This window comes from Rhinolophus sinicus, chromosome X, assembly GCF_036562045.2.
Source record: "Rhinolophus sinicus isolate RSC01 chromosome X, ASM3656204v1, whole genome shotgun sequence".
Classification (NCBI taxonomy): domain Eukaryota; kingdom Metazoa; phylum Chordata; class Mammalia; order Chiroptera; family Rhinolophidae; genus Rhinolophus; species Rhinolophus sinicus.
Genome location: NC_133768.1, coordinates 33,484,704 through 33,503,605, shown reverse-complemented (window position 1 = coordinate 33,503,605; position 18,902 = coordinate 33,484,704). Strand labels below are relative to the sequence as shown.

Below are 18,902 nucleotides of genomic sequence, written 5' to 3'. Positions count from 1 at the left end.
GAAATTTGAGAGTTTTTTTTTTTTTTTGAGGGCGCAGCTCACAGTGGCCCATGTGGGGATCGAATTGGCAACCTTGTGGTTATTAGTACCATGTTCTAACCAACTGAGTTAACTGGCCACCCCCCGAAATTTGACTTTTAACTTTGAGCTCTGGCCTTTATTTTGATGACTTACTACTCTGGAGTTTAGGTTTTATTCCACATTTGATTGAGATGAAATTAATTTTGCTAAATACTTGCACTACTTACAGAAAGATATTTAACAAACTTTTGAAAACTTTTCTACATTAAGGCTCTTTGCTTGTAATGGTCTCAAATTATACATCCATTTGCTAAAAATGTTAAACTAGTTGCTGAAAGAAAAGCATGAATGGTAGATGTTTACTAAAAGAAAAGCAGGAAAATAGAATTTGAGCACATTAGAGAATTATCTCCCATCACAACATTGTATTTTAAAACACTTACTAGTTATTGCTGTGCCAATGTAGTACATTTCAGTCAAAGACTCTACTATCTGTTTGAGATTCCTCACACAGCCGACAGCTAATGCTACAAGTAACTCAAAACCAGCATTAATGGTAGCTGGTGAACCACAGACTGGAATAGCCTGTTCAGCTGGCAGTTCTCCATTTCTCATATACTGCAGGTAAACATTGGATGCAGGGAAGATGAAATCATCAATTAATTCCTACAAGAGTTGAAAAAAGGGTTATGTATTATTAGCAATGATACAATACATATATTATATATTTACATAACGTTATAGATGTTGTATTTTATATATTATATAAAATATATGGTATATAGTTATATCTGTATATATATATATTTTAAAGAAAGAAACAAATGTGTCTTGAAAGGAAATAACATTAAATTACTTGTCAGAATTCAAGATCTCATCACATCTCAGAAAACTTACTTAGATTTTCTAATAAAAAAGCTCCTACTTTTGAAAACACTGTTTACTACAACTAACAAACATACTCAATTTCCCAGGTTAAAATTTTTTTTAAGTATCAAGAGTGAGCTGGCTGCAGCACTTCACAAAATTTACATTTTAAGTTTACTCTTTTAATCACATGTAAACCAAAGCTCATTTTCAATAAAATGTATTAAAACGATTTTTTGTTTCTTTGAATTACCATACGAGAAGAAACTCATTAAATATGATAAACAAGATAGTTTTATACAACAGATGTTTGTCTCACTTTAAGTAGTCTGAAGTAAAAAAATTCAGATTTCCTAAATATAAAAATGAAATAGCACTTATTTACTTTATAAAATACCAAAATTTTATTTATATACAAAATTTAGGAATTTTAAAAAGTTACTGTAATCTCTATAAAGATTCTTAAAAAGTAGAAAGGTCAGGATAATATACCAAAGACATGATAACTACAAATTAATCAAGACAGATTTGCTAATAAACATTTAGAAGACTATGGTATCTACTTTAGCACCAAGATAACAGAACTTACTTTGATGAGATTGGCACCTCCCTTTTCACAACCAATATGATACTTTTTCTCAGGGGTCTGAAAGGCCAGTAACTCTTTTGTTACCCCAAGGTGGCCTTCCAAGATGGTCTCTTCAACACCTGTTTCACCTGTTCTTTTAACATCATCCTGCCAAAGACAATATATCAAATCCCTAACTTATGAAAGGGAGGTAGACAAGGAGGGAGGAGACAGAACAAGAGAGGGCTGGACAGACATGAGGAAATTCCCCCAAACCTTTCCATTCAAAGCAATTTATCTTTAGAACTTTCTAGAAATGGGTTTATGAACTACTAGAAATGATAATAATGTGAAGGTTACAGCGACAAAATATCTTTAGAAATAAATTCTCATACAACTCTAAGTAAAAAGTATCAGGTGTTAAGATCAAGAATTAAATTAAGTGCTAGTCTATCAGACTCATTTTTTATGAAAACAATTCAATACTTTTTTATAAGATGAAAATGTACCAGAAGGCCCAAATTCTAAAATGAAAGAGCCTGAAAATAAGTATTCCAAGTCTCAAGTAAAACAGCATTTTACAAAACTAGTTATGCATTCATTCTGTGTTTCATGAGGTACTAATATCCATGAATGCAGAGTACATTCTTTGGTCTTTTTTGTTACCCTTTGGTGTAATTTTCATTTAAGCAAAATGCTCAAAACTATAAATTACTAACTAATAAACCACTCTATTGATATGGTAAACACTGTATTAAATGCAACTTACCCTAATTCTTTTAAGCCAATCAATTTCATTATTGAGAAGAACTTCAGCATTGGGTATATTAATATTACTATTGTAAGCATAATTAAGAAGGTGCCTTAAGAGAGTGAAGTAGTCGCCTGAATGTTTAGCTCTCTCTCTGGCTGTGCTCTGAAACAAAGTAGAATAATATGAACTTATATGCCGATGCTCAGAATCCACTTTTTAAAAACTCAACAGTAGATGACTAAAATAGTATGAGAAATTACTAATATTTCATTAAATACAGACTGCTGTAACTTTAACACAAGCTAAAACCGTAAATTCCTGAATGTCCCTTGTTTAAAGAACAAATCACATTGGTACACATATTAAAAAAAAGTCTCACCCCCAAAACGGTAAAGAGCAGAGTAATGAAGAAAAGTAGAGGCCTGTGTCCCATGCAACATCTGGTGCACATTAAAAAGAACTGCTCCTGTGCCACCTGGCGAACAGTTCTGAAATAAAAATGTTTCATATTTAGTATATTATTTTCATGAAGAAAAAAATGAAGACTACAAGTGGTCTCTCTTGGGGGGATGGGGTGGAGAATAAGACGTAAATTAGAAATAAAAATACAGGGATACAAGGTAACACCCCCTTAAGCCAGCAACATGTAATAATAAATGAATTTAGGCTGCATATCAAGAACTCTAACCTCAAATTGTTACTGAAGAGTCTGAGGGATACACTCTAACACCCCTTCCTTGGAAAAGACTAGAAATGCTCCTCTAGGTACAAGATGCTCTATAGTGAGCCTTACACATCTTTTTGGCCTTTCACACAACTTGGATTTAATTGTGCTTCGGAGGAAACAAGTCTAGAAATTCTGTTGCCATTACAATAAGGTTACTGCTGTGTAATGTCCCTTATACTAGCAGTTCCCGAAGCAGGGTCCATAGGTCAGCAGCACCGGCAGGGAACTGTTAGAAATGGAAACTCTCAGGCGACAGCCCAGACCTGCTGCCTGAGGAATACTGGAGGTGGGGCCCAGCAATCTGAGTTTTCACAAATCCTTCAGGTGACTCTAACGTGTGCTAAATATTGAGAACCACTGTTATTATATAATATTCTCTCTCTGATGAGCCACGGGAAAGACTTGTTTCTGGTCTCAACAACTGAGAGAATTTGATCTGATTATGGATTAAAAAAAAGTTACATATCATTTAAGATCTTACTAGAATAAATGCTCCAAGAGGGCAGAGACATAGTTAGTCTCCTGTGCCTCCAGAACCTAGAATAGTGTCTGGCATATAGTAGGTACCAAGAACCAGTTACCAAATGTATAAATACTGTTTGTTTACAGATGGTGGTCTATCTCCATTAGAAAGGATGCTCTTTCAGGTCAGGGCTTTGCTTTGTTCATGTCAGTTTCTGACACCTAGAACAACATCTGACATGTGGAAGATGCTTAATAAGTATCTGCTGACGAAACATTTGTGTACCGTACAGTCATTACAAACTACATTTTGTGGATAACTATCATGTTTGTCTTTGTGCTGGCTGACAGAACTTAGAAGCGAATTTATAATTCAATGTAAAGAACTTGAGAGCACACATTCTGTGTACTAACCTGATTTTAGAAGCTCTGTGGGTTGAGTTTGCTGGAACCCAAGTTAATTGAAGAGTTTTCTAGGGATAAGGTCCATAACTTTTATCAGGTTTTCAAAGGTGTATCATTCACACTGCCCTAGTTTGTTTTTAAGTAGGTATGCAGCCCAAATAGGGTGGGGGCCTATTAAGTTGGTGCCTGTCAGTTTCTGATGAAACCTCCCTCACACTTCCGTAATGCTTCAAAGGAAACCTGTGTTTATCAACATAATCTGTTGCCCGTGTCTTTACAACATAATCAAAATCTGATCATTTCTTTCCACTTCTACTACTACCATACTTTCAACCACTGTTATCTTTCATTTGGATTAATGGAAATGTCTAACTCTTTTCCTGCCACTCTATAACCTATTCTCAACAAAGCAACCAGAATAAACTTTAAATGTCAACTCAGAGCACATCATTCCTCTGCTCTAGACCCTCCAGTAGAGTCCCATCTCACTGGGGTAAAGTCAATGTTCTTCCAATGATCTATCAAGTCCTGACAGGCTGCTTGTTATCTCTCTGACCACGCCTCCTACAACTGTCCTCCCCTCGCCCTCCAGCTTCAACCACACTGGTGTGTGTCCCTGCTGTTCTTTAACACGTCAGACATGTTCAGGACGCCTGCATCCGTTGCTCCTGTGCTTAAAACACTTCCATTACCTACATGGATCACTATCTGCCTCTTTCACAACTTTAATGGTCACCTTTTCCAGGAAGCCTTCTATATCCTTGGAGATACTGCAGGTTTGCTGCAGACCACCACAGTAAAGTGAGTCCTAACAGTTTTGCTGGTAGAGAGTCTTGCTTTCAAGATGTAAAAACTGCAACATCTTGAGGTGCAATAAAGCGAAGTGCAATAAAGCAAAGTCTGCCTATATAAAACTGAACTCCACTCATCCCCTCCTTCTTATCCCTTCCTGCTTTATTTCTCTCCATAGCATTTATTACTATCTAACACGTCTTCTGTTCCCATTCCCCATCCCCTTTTAGTATGCAGCTCTAAGAAAGCTGACATTTTTTTTTGTTTTGTTTACTGCTATATCCCCAGTAGCTAGAATAGTGCCTGACATATAATATGTACTTGATAAATTATTTACCAATGAGACTACCATATTAAAATCTAACACTACTTAGATCTCAGCATCAAAGGCCTTCTGTAAACTGACTCCTACTAATCTCCTCTACAGTATTACCCTTTACTCTTCTACACAGCAAAAAAGACTATTCAGCTCTGCCCTGAAAGCACTATGCCAGGAACGGCAAACTGAACTGCCTCCATGGATCAGAGAAGTAACATAAAGGAGTTAAATAGGCAGGGTGTAAAGCAACTGGTGCTGGAGGGGACTGGAAAAAACATATCCATCTAAAGAAATTCAAATCCAGTTGCGAGTGATTACAATAAAACAAGGTCAGTGTTATGACGTGGAAGCAATCTTGTCTAATAGGAACAGAGAGATCTGGGAGATCTTCTGAGCTTAAGGATAAAGAAAATTGATTAGAACCAAGAATGAAATTGTAGAGTGCTTATAAACAAAATTTAAATGTTTAGACTAAATTAAAAGGCAATGGGCAGACATGGAAAGGTTTTATGCAGGAAAACATCACAATCGTATTTTGCAAAGATCACTCCGTCTGCAGTGTGGTCAACAGATTAGCGTTAACACCTCAATGGAGCAGCACTAAGTGTGGGAAGATTAAGGATATTGCAGTTGTCCGGGCAATGGGTGTTGGTTGTTTATAAGAGGGTAGAAGCAGTATGGAGAAAGTGTATGGAGCCCAAAAATACACGAAGTAAAAACAGCCTGTCGGGGAGTGAGGGTGAAAGAGAGCACCACCAATGCCCATCTTCCTTTTTCCACACATATAAACCTTACCCAAACACGACCTCACATGCTATATTCTGCACAGAATCTTCACTTCTATTCCTTCCAGGTAATAGTAATGTGTTCCTCTTCTAATTCCCAAACTACTTTCTCTTTTATGACACTACTTTCTGTCTCAAAGTTCCTTGAGTATAACTATCTTATTTGACTTTGGACTCTCACTGCCAAGCACGTAACAGGGACTCTCATAATTTGCTGGTGGATTAGAATTGTACAAACTATGTGGCAGAAATAAGTTGGAACTCAAGAGAACCTTGTCATTTAACTTCAGTCTAAGGCCCTCCATCAGCAAAGTCTACTTCTGAACTGCCAAAGAATTAAGTGAGAAAATATATGTGGGAAAAGCTTTGTAAATAGCTATACTTGTTAGTAATACGATTACTTAAGTATAAACTCTACCTGAAGGGTAACCTCATGTGTATGCATGTCCGCTATTGTTTATCTGAAGCCCTTGAGGCCAGGTGTTTGGGGATTCAGATTTTAGAAAAAGCCAATAAAGTAATGTTCAAGTCAGGTTTGCTGTCAAATTCTTAAAAACTGGAAATAAAGGATTTTGAACCTGTACCAGGTACTCAGGTATTTATAAAATGATTGAAAACTGCAGGGCAGGGTGAGAGTCAATATCAGAGAAGAAAATCAGATACCTAAAGCTCAAAAAGATCTTAACCTTAAGAAGACCCCCATTTTTGTTGAAGACAAGGTAACACAGGAATAATGAGATGAAGTGCTGTCTACAGTACTTTACTTCTTTGTGTGAAAGCTTCAGGGAGGAATGTAGTAAAACAGTTCTCACCTCCTATAAGGGGAATTTTCATCAAGGGTAGAGGGCAGAAAACCTGTTAGACCAATTTCCTTAATACTTAGTAGCCAAGGAAGAGAAGTAACTTACTAATTCAGTTTTTTTTTTTTTAAATTTTAGAATTTCTTCAACGACTGTTTTTATTTTTAAACAAAACAAAATTTTAACTACAGTTGACATTCAATATTGTATTGGTTTCAGGTGTACAGCATCGTGGTTAGACCTTTATGTAACTTACGAGGTGATCCACCTGATTAAGTCAAGTACCCACCCGAAACCATACAAAGTTATTACAATATCATTGACTATATTCCCTATGCTGTACTTTACATCCCCGTGACTATTTTGTAACTGCCAATTTTCCTAATTTAGCTTAAAATTTAAAAATCAACATAGAGTAAGTTATTTGCCACCTCTAGGTTTCACTTCATTAAAACTGTTAGCTAATATCTTTCCTCCCTCGATCCAAAGCATTACTATACGGAATTTGACTTAATCAACCAATTTATCTTTCTTAACAGAGTTGTCCAATGATGATAAGAGTCTTCTCAAGGAGATAGTAAACTCAACCTTATTTGGGGGAGATCTGGTCAAGGGACTTTCTGAATAGGTTGGACCTGATGTCTTCAAGGAAATTACCAAGAAACTTCTAAAGCAGACTTTCCCACTTGAGACCCATTAAATGACTTTACAGCATCCTCTGGAATGAGCAAGTTGAACCTACACCATTACATCATGTGCATATTTTTTTTAAAAAAGCTTTCTTTATCACTAGGCTTCATTTCAGCAAATTGCTTATTTTGACTTTACACTTTTTCATCAGTAATTTCTGTCATTGTTGAATGGCATGAGACAGAATAAACAAAGTAAACGTAAGACAGATTAATTACATATAACCATGAAATAATTAGAGCTCGAGTTTAACAAGTTACCTCATGAGATTGAGGATTAGATTGACATGAGGATGGAAACCAACATTTTCCACAAATCTGATTTGCACAAAAGAAGCCCCAAACAAAATTAATGTCATTGACTAAATGCTCTTCAAATGAAAATGAGGGCTTTACAGTTGGTCTTTATTCTCAGTGTTAAGATACAACAGTTCTTCCCATACGCGCTTTGTGAATTTCATATTGACAAAGAAACAAAACAACCCTGGCAGCTAGGTATCCAAGACAGGAGACTAATGTCCCATTTAAATCTTATAAACCAGATTTTTAAAATGGGCTACAATGCATACTTCTTAGGTGAAACTAAATTGTGAAATTAGAGAAAAATTGATTTTACGTTGATAATTAACGTTGGCATTTTGTAGAGACTAAAACCAAACGAATTTAGGTCTAGGCAAAACATGGTTAAATAAAATTTTCCTAAATATTAACGTTATAGGGACAATAAATACTTGATTTCTGAGATAAATTTTGCGAGCATAAATCAGTTCCTTTTTGCTTATAAAAATAAGATCAAGTTTCTTACAATTAAAAAAAATACTTACTTGCTGTGACAATGCAATAATAAGTCAATAATGAATGTCTGCCAAGCCTTTTCTTTACTAAGAGCATCTAAGGCTGTTGGAATCAAGGCAAAACATAATGTCATCACTTCCAATGCTTCACAGCAAACCTGTTCATCTTCCAAGTCCAGCTCATTGCCTGCATTGGTCTGTAAAATGATAGGGGCAAATTACCTAGAAATGCATTTAAGAAAAAGCTCATACAACTTAAACATTAGTGCTTAAAACTCACCTACTCAAACCATCTGGCCTCAGCCTCTTTACCTCCACTCTTGAGGGTCCTTTGGAAGAGCATGGGAATGACTATAACCGAAAATGAAGTCTAATTCCAGTATTTTGCTACTTGCCAAAGAGGGATGAAGGAGCACCCTGAGCATACCAGCTTTTTCTTTGTCCTCCAGGCTTCTGGAGACTTTCTGAGCTGTGTGCTTTTGCACCAACAGTCATTCCTTTTCCAAGGAACACTTTGGCACTGCAGTTAGGTACTTCTGACTAGTTCCACTGTACAGCTTACCCACAGTGCCATTTAATTAGAAAGCAACTTAGACTGTTGTTAAGAAAGGTTTTGAAGGTTTTACAACCTAAAATATGCTTGGGTAGGTAGCTAATAAATTCTAACCTGACTTTATCAAAAAGTAATGATAGTACATGCCTAAGAAAGAACAAACATTCAAATAGTAGCCCAGCGAGTACCCAGCACTGTACCAGACAGATACACAGGACACCAACACGCATACGGCTCACACCAGGTTCTGCTGGTCATAAAAGGGCGGGTCTACTGAGCCAGAGAAGTTCCTGCAAGTTAATTTCCCCTTCTAAATATGCATAAGTGGCTATGAGGGGCAGGCACATATGACAGAAAATCAGAGTCGAACACAGCCTGTCTTCTGTAAATAATTTGTTTAACCTAATAGATGGTCAGGGATGACACCTAATTGGCTGACACTCTACTTTTTACTACTTTAAGAGAATAAAAAAAATACTTAAATGCGATAACACAATTGACAGTTACTTAAACCAAAATTTACACAGGACAGAAAGATGATGAATAAAGAGAATGGACGAAATCGAATTCAGTATGACACAATTATATCTGACTCCAGTGAGAAGTAGAAAAGATAGTTTTGTATTTTTTAAAAAAGCAGTTTTATGGCAGGATTCTGAAGTACTTTCTCTTCAAAGTAAAATTTTACTGTATTCTCACAATAACTACCAGTTAATTTTCAACCTATTAAGATACAAGTGACTGGATTTTAAAAGCTACCAGACATACTTCAGCCTCTTGCACAATTAAACATTTAGTTGAAAGGAATGTATTTCTGTGGTAACTCTTACCTTCTCATAAATTTTAGTGATTTCTTCATTTGGGCTAAATACTAGCTGCAATGCTCCACATCCTGATGCCCAGATAATTTTTTGTATAGCTCTAATTACACAAATATCAGGCATGTATCTTGAAGCCTGCAAGACAATGAGTAATTACAACTGTTGTAAGAGTACTAGAGTGGAACAATCACAAGAAAAGCAAAAATGTTTGTCCTTGCAAAGGAACAGGCATTGCCGTGAAGCAGTACCAGTCTTTTAAGTTCCCAAGTTGCCTTTGTCCCATTTTTTTAACAGCAACACCATAAAGTATGTTCTCCAAGTTATTATCTGGCCTTGTATTACTTTCAGAAAAATCTTAAAAAGACTACAAAGGTGATCCAACCATTCTATTCCTAGTATTTTTATCCAAGACAAATGAAAACCTATGTCCACACAAACACTTGTACAGAATGTTCCAGCAGTTTTACTCACAACCAAAAAAGGGAAACAATCCAAATGTCCTCTGCCAAGTATATGGATAAACACAATGTGAAATGTCCATCATGGGATACTAGTCAGCAATAAAAAGGAATGGACCAAAGGTTCACATAGCACAGATATTTCTGTCATTATTCTAAGTCAAAGAAACCAGACATAAAAGAACACACACTGTATAAATACACTTGTGTAAAATGAAAACTAGATACAGTGTCAAGAGATCAGTGGTTACCTAGGGCCAGGGCGGAGGGAAGAATGGACTGCAAAGGGGCACACAGAAAGTGATGGAAATGTGCTGTGTCTTGATTGTGGGGGTGGTTTCACACATATACGCATTTGTCAAAATTCATCGAATTAACATACTTTGAAAGATGCTGTTTATTGTACACAAAGATAATTAAAATCAGAAAGTGCTAACATTAATATTAGATAAAATTTATGTTAAGGGAGCTTTACCTGGACTGAAACAGTGATTAAAGTGACTGGGCCTAGGAAAATTAAGCCCTAAATTGTGACAAGGGTTATTCCAAATTAACAGAGGGTCAAAAGGAGAAAGAAATGAACCTTCCAGGATTTTAGAACTTTAATTAAAAGTTTACTACGAACCTCATCAGATATTTGCTGAGCAAGACGAATTGACACATTTCTAAGCATGCACTCAGATGATGGATTAGGAATGCTCTGAAGGGCACTTTGTAGCACCACTGCTTGATCATGAGTAACTTGGTTGACCTGAAAAAAGATAACCATTATACTTGGAGTAAATAATTTGTACACAATCAGACCCAACCATTTGTTCCTCACCGTCACCACTCCCTCAGGATGACTTCCTTCCATATATGTACTGTAGAACCTGTGGTCACTTACACAAAATGTACTTCATGTTGCCAACAATGTGGGATTCCTCTTTTTCTTGTGCATCAGAGTGCCACACATCCCTCTGCAAACCCCCATTCTAGATCAGTCCAACTCACGTCTCTCCATCTGCGCTCAGCAGAACTTGTAGGGGCAAGGGATAAACTGAACCGACAAGTTCCAACCCTATCTAGAGACTTAGTAAAGTACGCCACATCTTTTACATGTATGCTCCTGGGCAGACCCTGCTCCCATTCCCACTGGTCACCAAATTCTTTGAAAAGGAGAAAAATTAAGAAATATCAGAAACAGAATTAAAGTATAAATGTACAAAAGGTATCAGTGTTTTAATAGAAAAGTCAAGTTTTTAAATCCGTAAGAAAAACATTACTTTTCAGTAGTTATTAACCAGGCAATGCTGTCTTTCAAGTTGTAACTCCCCTTCTCAATATTCTAAGTACAGTTGACTCATGAACAACATGAGTCCACTTATATACTCGGATACTCCCCCCCCCCCCCCCCCCAATAAATATGTTGTTGGCCCTCTGTATCCCTGGATTTCACATCCACAGATTCAATCAACCATGGATCAAAAACAGTATTATCTTTTTTCTTTTTGGGGGAGTGGGATGGGGTATGTAAACAACAGAAATTTATTTTCTCAGTTTTGGAGATTAAAAGTCTGAGATTAGAGTATTACCACAGGTTCTTATGAGGGCTTTCTTCATGGCTTGCAGTTGACCACTTTCTTGGTGTGTGTTCACGATGGTGGGCAAGGGAAAGAAAACAGTGTTTTTGATCTGCAGTTCGCAATCTGCAGATGTGGAGGGCTGACTAGAGTTATAATGAATTTTCGACTGCTCAGGGGTTGTTTCCCTAACCCCCATGAGGTTCAAGGGTCAACTGTATTTCTACAACAGTATTTAAGCCACATCTATTTTACCTTTAGCTCCCTACTGACTGTGAGCTTCTTAAGATTAGAGGCTAATTACGTACCTTTGAATCCACAATAGCACATTTTCTGAATAAATATTGAAGAAAAGTGAAAGAGGGAAGCATGTAATTGTTTTCTGTGTACTTCATTAAGCACCTGTGCCAGGGATCATGATAAGAATCTGTTTTTATCTTAGTAAGAACCACTTTTTTTATTCTAACAAACATGGGACCCTAATTACAAAACAATGTAAGGTTTAGGCCATTAAAAAAATCCTTATTAATGGAAAATTTCTAACATATGAAAGTAGAGAGAATAGTATTACTAATGCCCATGTACCCATTGCCCAGCTTCAACAATTATGAACAAAGGACCAAAGTTGTTTATCTAACCAACCGCTTTACTTTTTATCCCCTCCATACCCCAGGATTATTTTGAAGCAAATTCTGGGTAGCATATAATTTCACCTGTAACTAGTTCAGCACCTACCTAAAAAAAAGAAGGGGGATGCTATTCCTTTTAAATATAACCACAGTATCATCATCACACTGAAAACAATGAGTGCTATTATCTTGATTATATCACACGTCGAATTAACATTCCAGTCTCCTCAATTAAAACCTCAGTCATTTCTAAAAAAGAAAATCTATACTCCTAAAGCGTTTATTTTCTATCGGTAACCTGGTAAACCATCACTTATAATGTACTGAAGAACTCAAATTTTAGTCAGCATTAAATGCAGTTTGACTTCTGCATAAGCAAGCATGGAATTCTGGCATGTCTTGAGAACTTTTGGTGCATCAAGGATGCGACCAAGGCAAAGACAGAGTCAGAGTAAGCTCAGAACTGGAGGGTTAGCCTGTTAAACGGGAGGCTGGCACCAAGTTAAATCAATTACATCTTTTTTAGTACCACCTGTGTCTTTACTATCTGCCAAATACGAGTAAGAGATTCATATAGAGGTTTTATTAGGTTTAAAATAATTGAAAGTCAAACACGATTTAAGGGGGCAGGGAGGAACTGTCTTCTCAAACCAGAGTATAGTCAATGAAAGCATCTGCATATACACAAATATAATGAAAGAAAAGATCTAAAATGAGGTATCACTGGAAAGGAACCACAAACGTTTTGAATTAACTTCGAACTTTATACCTAAGAGTTCCTGAGAAGTTTAACTTTAAAAATTACCACCTATTATTATAAAAAGATTTTAAAGAAAGTTTGCATTACCGATGTCATAGGATTCACGCCTTCTACACCTGGCTGAAAAGCTTCTGCCACAGCTCGAACGTGTCCATAGCCAATGGCAGTTAGCAACAGTTTGGCTATTTTAAGAGCATTGAGGTAGGCACCTCTTCGAGTTTCCATATCTGCATTTGGTAGGAAGTTATTTCTGGTTAACATGCTCAGGACAAGTGGTAGGCCACCACTTTTCAAGAAGTGAAACTGAAAATCAGAAGAATCATCTGCCAGAGGTGCACCAGCAGGCATTAACAAGGCATAGACTACCTGGAAGAAAAAAAGAAAACAAAAGGACTGCATTAAAATGTTTTCATAAGGTTTTTTCCTATCATCACTGCTAAGCAATTCTCTGATCATTTCAAAGAGGTTTTATTAAAATGTTATCCATGCTATTCACATTACCATAAAAAGGTCAAATTTAAAGAACAGAATAAATTCAAAAGAAAAAAACATACCTCTGTTAGGTATAGCACTTGTGAGGCTGAAGGACCAAAGAAAAGCGAGTCAAGAGATGGACTAAGGCTGCTTTCTCCAAGTTTGGCGTGGTCTAAACATATAGCTCTTAATTTTTCTATTGTTGTGCTATCTGTAAGAAAAGAGACAAAACATCATCCATGCATTCATATTTCACTTTTAATATTTTGAAGACTACTTTAGTATGAAATAACAATTCAGTTGAGTTATAGGCTCAAATGTCACAAGACATAACCAGATTTGGATTAAAAAAAAAAGAGAGAGAAATAAACTAGGGCTCTTTAATCAGTCAACCCAAATCGAAAGACACAGTATCCTTCTACTCAGAGACCTCAAATCAACGAGTCCTCCCGTCAGCCACTGGAGACTGAAAAAAACACAATACACTTCAAAAGGAAGTAGTTCCTATTGAAAAATAACAAGAGAAAATTGACAAGCTCTTTCCTCCAACTTCTTTATTGTTAGCCTACCTGACACTATGCCATTAACTGGTTTGTTTTACTAAAGGAGGCTGAGTAATACCCCAGAAACTGAACCTTAAAAAGTGATCATTTAAAAAATAAAAGGGAATCATGTCTGATGTTCACCTCAAAATAAGCACAGCTTTGATTTTTTTTTGATCACAATACTAAAAGATGAGTTTCCCTGAAATCAGTGAAAAAATACAGAAGAAAAAAAAAGATAATTCCAGGATACAATTAAACATTAGTTACCAAACACTCAAATTTAAGTTTTTAGAACGTATTTTAATAACATAATTATTTCCAACATAAACACCCTACTACTAAAATGCCACTTGATAAATACGATTTTTCTTTTTCTTTTTTTTCTTAAGTAAAAGCCTTTTTCTAAAGACTAAAGAATTGAAAATTACTACAACTTCCTTAGTTGGTAAGCTAATTTTTACAGGCCTAGAAATGTTATAAAAAAAAATCTTCAATTTGTGCTAAAATTGTTAGTTTTCCCTATTCTGAAGCGACAGCAACGTATAACTAAATGAAATAATTATGTTTTCATAATAAAATATTTGTGAATATCTTCTCATGTCATTATTCATCCCCTTATCATTTTGTGATGATTAAAATGATATTGTCATTTTACCACTATACCAGTTTATTCTCTATTACTGGGCATTTAGGTTTTTTCCAATTTTCTTTTTACACTAAAGATCCTAGCAGTCAAATCTTCGCAATAATTTCACCAGGATAGAAATCCTATAAGCAGAAAGAACTACAAGGTCCAAGACTTCTGACATGTATCACCAAGTCACTCTCTGAAAACAAACCAGTGCATAGGCTATGTCTGAGAATGTCTTGCCTGCTTTAAAAATATACTGAGCGAAAGATGGAGCCAAAAGAAAGTAGGAGAAAACAGGAACAAGAGGGGAAAACCAAGATGGCACAGTATGTAAACGCTGTGTTTACCTTCTCTCACAACCACATCAAAATTACAACTAATCTACAAAACAACCATTATTGAGAATCGCCTAAAATCAAGCTGAACTGAAGCCTTTCAACTAAGGACGTGCAGGAGAAGCCACCTCCAGACTGGTAGGAAGGTCAGAGACGCAGAACGGGCTAGTCCCACACCCGCGTGTGACCATTCAAGATGGGGAGGGATATTTCGGCTGTGGGGGTCCCTCCCCACCACCTAGAAGGGCGTGAGATCCCAACCCAGGGTTCCAGTGCCGTGGAGAGAAGTCCCCACAATTTCTGGCTGTGAAAACCAACGCAGACTGTGACTGAGCGAGACTGAGGGCCGCCGCACTCCTGCTCCTCTTAAAGGGACTGCACGTGCCCTTACCCACCAACAGAGTAACTCACTCTGAGCTCCAGTGCTGGGGAAGCAGCTGGAAAGGCATCAGGGACATATGGTGGGGAACTGAGTTGTCTGGCTTGGGACGGGAGTTGGAGAGGCGGCTTTCTCCTGGACGGGGGGAGCTGGTGGACACCACTGTTTCTTTGTTGAGCCCTCCTCCTTCCCAGGGAGCGAACACAGGCAGCCGCCATTTCTGAGTCTCCGCCATGTATCCATCCTTAGTTCACCAAGCCCAGGCGATTATGGAGACCTGGCCTTGCACAACTTTGGGTACACCAGGCTGCTTTCAGTGGTTTTCTCATGCACTCGCCTGCCTTGGCTTAAGCTTCAGACTTTCCTAGACTCTCAAAGATTCATGGAACCCCGACAAGCAGCATCTGTCTTGAGCGTATCCTGTACCTCTGGCTTAGCAGCCCTAAGCCGGCACTAGCAGCAGCCAGCCTTAGTTGGTGGCTTGGCCTCTCAAGGCTCTTCCAAGCACAGAATGGGCACCAGACATCTATGGATTTCTTTCTGGCTTCTGCTAGATGGCCATGGGAGGGGCGCAGGATGTGGTTGAAGTAGACCTACAACGGATCCTCTCCAAGGTGGTCCTGGAGCTGGCGCCCCCAATGGCCAGCTTCAAAATGAGCTGGAGCATCACCCAGCCGCCTCCAAGTACAAGACACCCAAGGGGCGGATTGGGCAGGCACCAGAGTCCTGCTGAAGCAGATCCTGCTCTGTAGGATCAGCCCCTGACCAACAACTCTTCCACTGTAGTCAAGGCCAGTCTTCACAACCAGAGAGCCCAAGGGTCAGTCCCTCCCATTGATGTACAGTTATCAACCAAGGCTCAACTACAAAAGGAGGGCACACACAACCCACACAAGGGACATACCTGGAGTGTGTGGCTCAGGTGACCAGAAAGACTGCACACCTAAACCCCACAGCACACCTACTACATAAGGTCACTCTACTAAGGTCAAAAGATATAGCAGCCCTACCTAATACATAGAAACAAACACACGGAGTCAGCCAAAATGGGGAGACAAAGAAACATATCTCAAATAAAAGAAGAGAACAAAGCTCCAGAAAAAGACCTAAGTGAAATGGAGATAAGCAGTCTATCAGATGCAGAGTTCCAAACACTGGTTATAAGAATGCTCAGTGATCTCAGGGAGAACTTCAACAGAGAGATAGGAAGCATAGAAATGGAAACTATGAAAAAGAACCAGTCAGAAATAAAGGATACAATAATGGAAACGAAGAATATATTACAGGGAATCAACAGTAGATTAGATGAAGCAGAGGATCCAAACAGCGATGTAGAAGATAAGGTAGCAGAAAACCAGAACGGCAAAAAGAAAATGCAAAAAATTGAGGCGAGTTTAAGGGACCTCCGGGACAATATCACGCATACCAACATTCGCATTATAGGGGTGCCAGAGGGAGGAGAGAGAGCAAGGAACTGAAAATCCATTTGAAGAACTAATGACAGAAAACTTCCCTAGTCTAGTGAAGGAAATGGACATTCAAGCCCAGGAAGCACAGAGAGTCTCAAACAAGATGAACCCAAAGAGGCCCACACCAAGACACATCATAATTAAAATGCCAAAGGTTAAATACAAAGAGAGAATCTTAAAAGCAGCAAGAGAAAAGCAGTTAGTTTCCTACAAGGGAGCTCCCATAAGATTGTCAGCTAATTGCTCAACAGAAACTTTACATGCCAGAAGTGATTGGCAGGAAATATTCAAAGTGCTGAAAAGCAATGACATACAACCAAGATTACTCTACCCAGCAAGGCTGTCATTTAGAATTGAAGGACAGATAAGGAGCTTCCCAGACAAGAAAAAGCTGAAGGAGTTCATCACCACCAAACCAGTATTACAAGGAATCTTAGAGGGACTTCTTTAAGATGGGAGGGGGGTTAAGGATGGGTGAAAGGGGAAGGGATTAAGAAGAACAAATTGGGTGTTATACAGTAGTCATGGGGATGTAGGGTATAGCATAAGGAATATAGTCAATAATATTGTAATAACTAGGTATGGTGCCAGATAGGTACTAGATCTATCAGGGTGATAGATGGGAATGGGGTTGGGGGCAGGGTGAAAAAGGTGAAGGCATTAAGAAATACAAATTGGTAGTTAATACAGTATGGGGAATATAATCAACAATGTTGTAAAGATCATGTAAGGTGCCAGATGGGCACTGGACTTATCAGGGGGATCACATCATAGACTGTGTAGATGCCTGACCAATGCGCTATACACCTGAAGCTGAAGTAGAATAATACTGAATGCCAACCAGAACTAAATATATAGGTATATATAGTCATGGGATGTGGAGTACAACATAGGGAAGATAGTCGATGGTATTGTAATATCTATGTAAGATATCTGACGGGTGGTAGCTTGGGGGGTGGGTTATCACTTTCTTAGGGGTTTAAATGTCTATTACGTTGCTTTGTACACCTGAAACTAATAAAAAAGAATACATACCCCCTCCCAAAAAAGAAAAAGGAACAAGAGCTCTATGAAAATGAAGCAGTGACTTGTAAGCAAATCATTTATGTTGTCGAATTAATAGTTCATTCATCCGAGGGATCCAAACCAAATGATCACCAGTGGCCATTCCAGCTCTAGTATTTGTGAACATAAATGATTTTAGGCCCCCAATTATATACATGCTCATTTTACAAAATATGAAAAATAGAGAAAAAAATCACCCATAATTCTGTCATGTAGACATAGTTTTAAGATTTCAGTTCATCCCTTTCAAGTCTTTTAAAAAGATACTTAATCAATTATATAAATATAGCGATGCATTATTAAAAAATACAGAGAACAGTGAGCAGTAACACACAGGTTAACATCACAAACTTTGGAGCCCAACTGCATGCATTTGAATCCTGGAACCGTTTAAACTCTGTCCCTAGTCAAGTAACTCAAATCTCTCTGTGGCCCGGTTTCCCCATCTTTAAAATACAGATAAAGTTATTCCCTCACAGAGATGTTGTAAGGTTTAAATGAGTTAGCAAGTGCTAAGCACTTTTAAGAGATTTTGGCGTATTTTAAGATACTAGTCAGACTAAACTCCTGGGAAAAAGGATGCTCTGAACAGGAAAAGCAACTCATTCTGCTTGGCAAAGAGGTATACATTTTAACTACTCAGTTATCAAGCCAGTCTGTTTTCCTGATTATGTAAGGAAAGGTCATAGGAGCTCCTGAATATAGTCTAGATTACAAGAGATTAAATTACCTTCTAGAGAAGATTGTTAAAGTTCTAAGTTTAGCAGCAAATCATAATGGAGGCACTTGACTTCAGGTAGATTCAAAATAAACCGATCAAGTCAATGACCAGGAAAAAAGCTACTAATTCCATCTTGATTTTCCCCTTTCAAATACATGCACGTGTGGGCAAACACTAAATGATTACCCAAATGTTACACAGCTAGAAACAGAATTTATAACTACTTCCTTTTCCTGGAGCCCCACTTCCTTTCTTAAAGTGAAATTAGAGTGTAGGTGCATGTGAGTGTATGTGTGTGTAACAACCACAGTGACAGAGAGTAAGTTAACATTTGTTGAATACTGATCAAATACTAGTCACTAGGCTAGGGTTTTCCATACATCATCGCATTTAATTCCTGCAATTCTATAAAATAGTTATTATTAGCCTGGTTTTATAAATCAGAATTTGAATGCAAGTCCGTTTAAGTCCAAAGTCTATGATTTACCTAGTGTAGTAAAATCATTATTGGCTTTTT

At 37.7% G+C, this 18,902-nt stretch overlaps 1 protein-coding gene across 7 annotated transcripts in view; it reads right to left on the bottom strand.

Moving 5' to 3' along the window:
• The window catches only part of USP9X (ubiquitin specific peptidase 9 X-linked), a 129,655-nt gene that overhangs the window by 25,882 nt on the left and 84,871 nt on the right, over positions 1-18,902 (bottom strand). For all 7 annotated transcript variants that reach the window (XM_074323875.1, XM_074323874.1, XM_074323876.1 and 4 more), the window contains 9 exons: positions 13,321-13,451; positions 12,854-13,132; positions 10,441-10,566; positions 9,367-9,492; positions 8,014-8,180; positions 2,590-2,698; positions 2,226-2,372; positions 1,478-1,624; positions 465-687 (listed from right to left, as the gene is read on the bottom strand). In XM_074323875.1, coding sequence (XP_074179976.1) covers positions 465-687; positions 1,478-1,624; positions 2,226-2,372; positions 2,590-2,698; positions 8,014-8,180; positions 9,367-9,492; positions 10,441-10,566; positions 12,854-13,132; positions 13,321-13,451 — 1,455 coding nt within the window. The remainder of the gene's footprint in view (positions 1-464; positions 688-1,477; positions 1,625-2,225; positions 2,373-2,589; positions 2,699-8,013; positions 8,181-9,366; positions 9,493-10,440; positions 10,567-12,853; positions 13,133-13,320; positions 13,452-18,902) is intronic.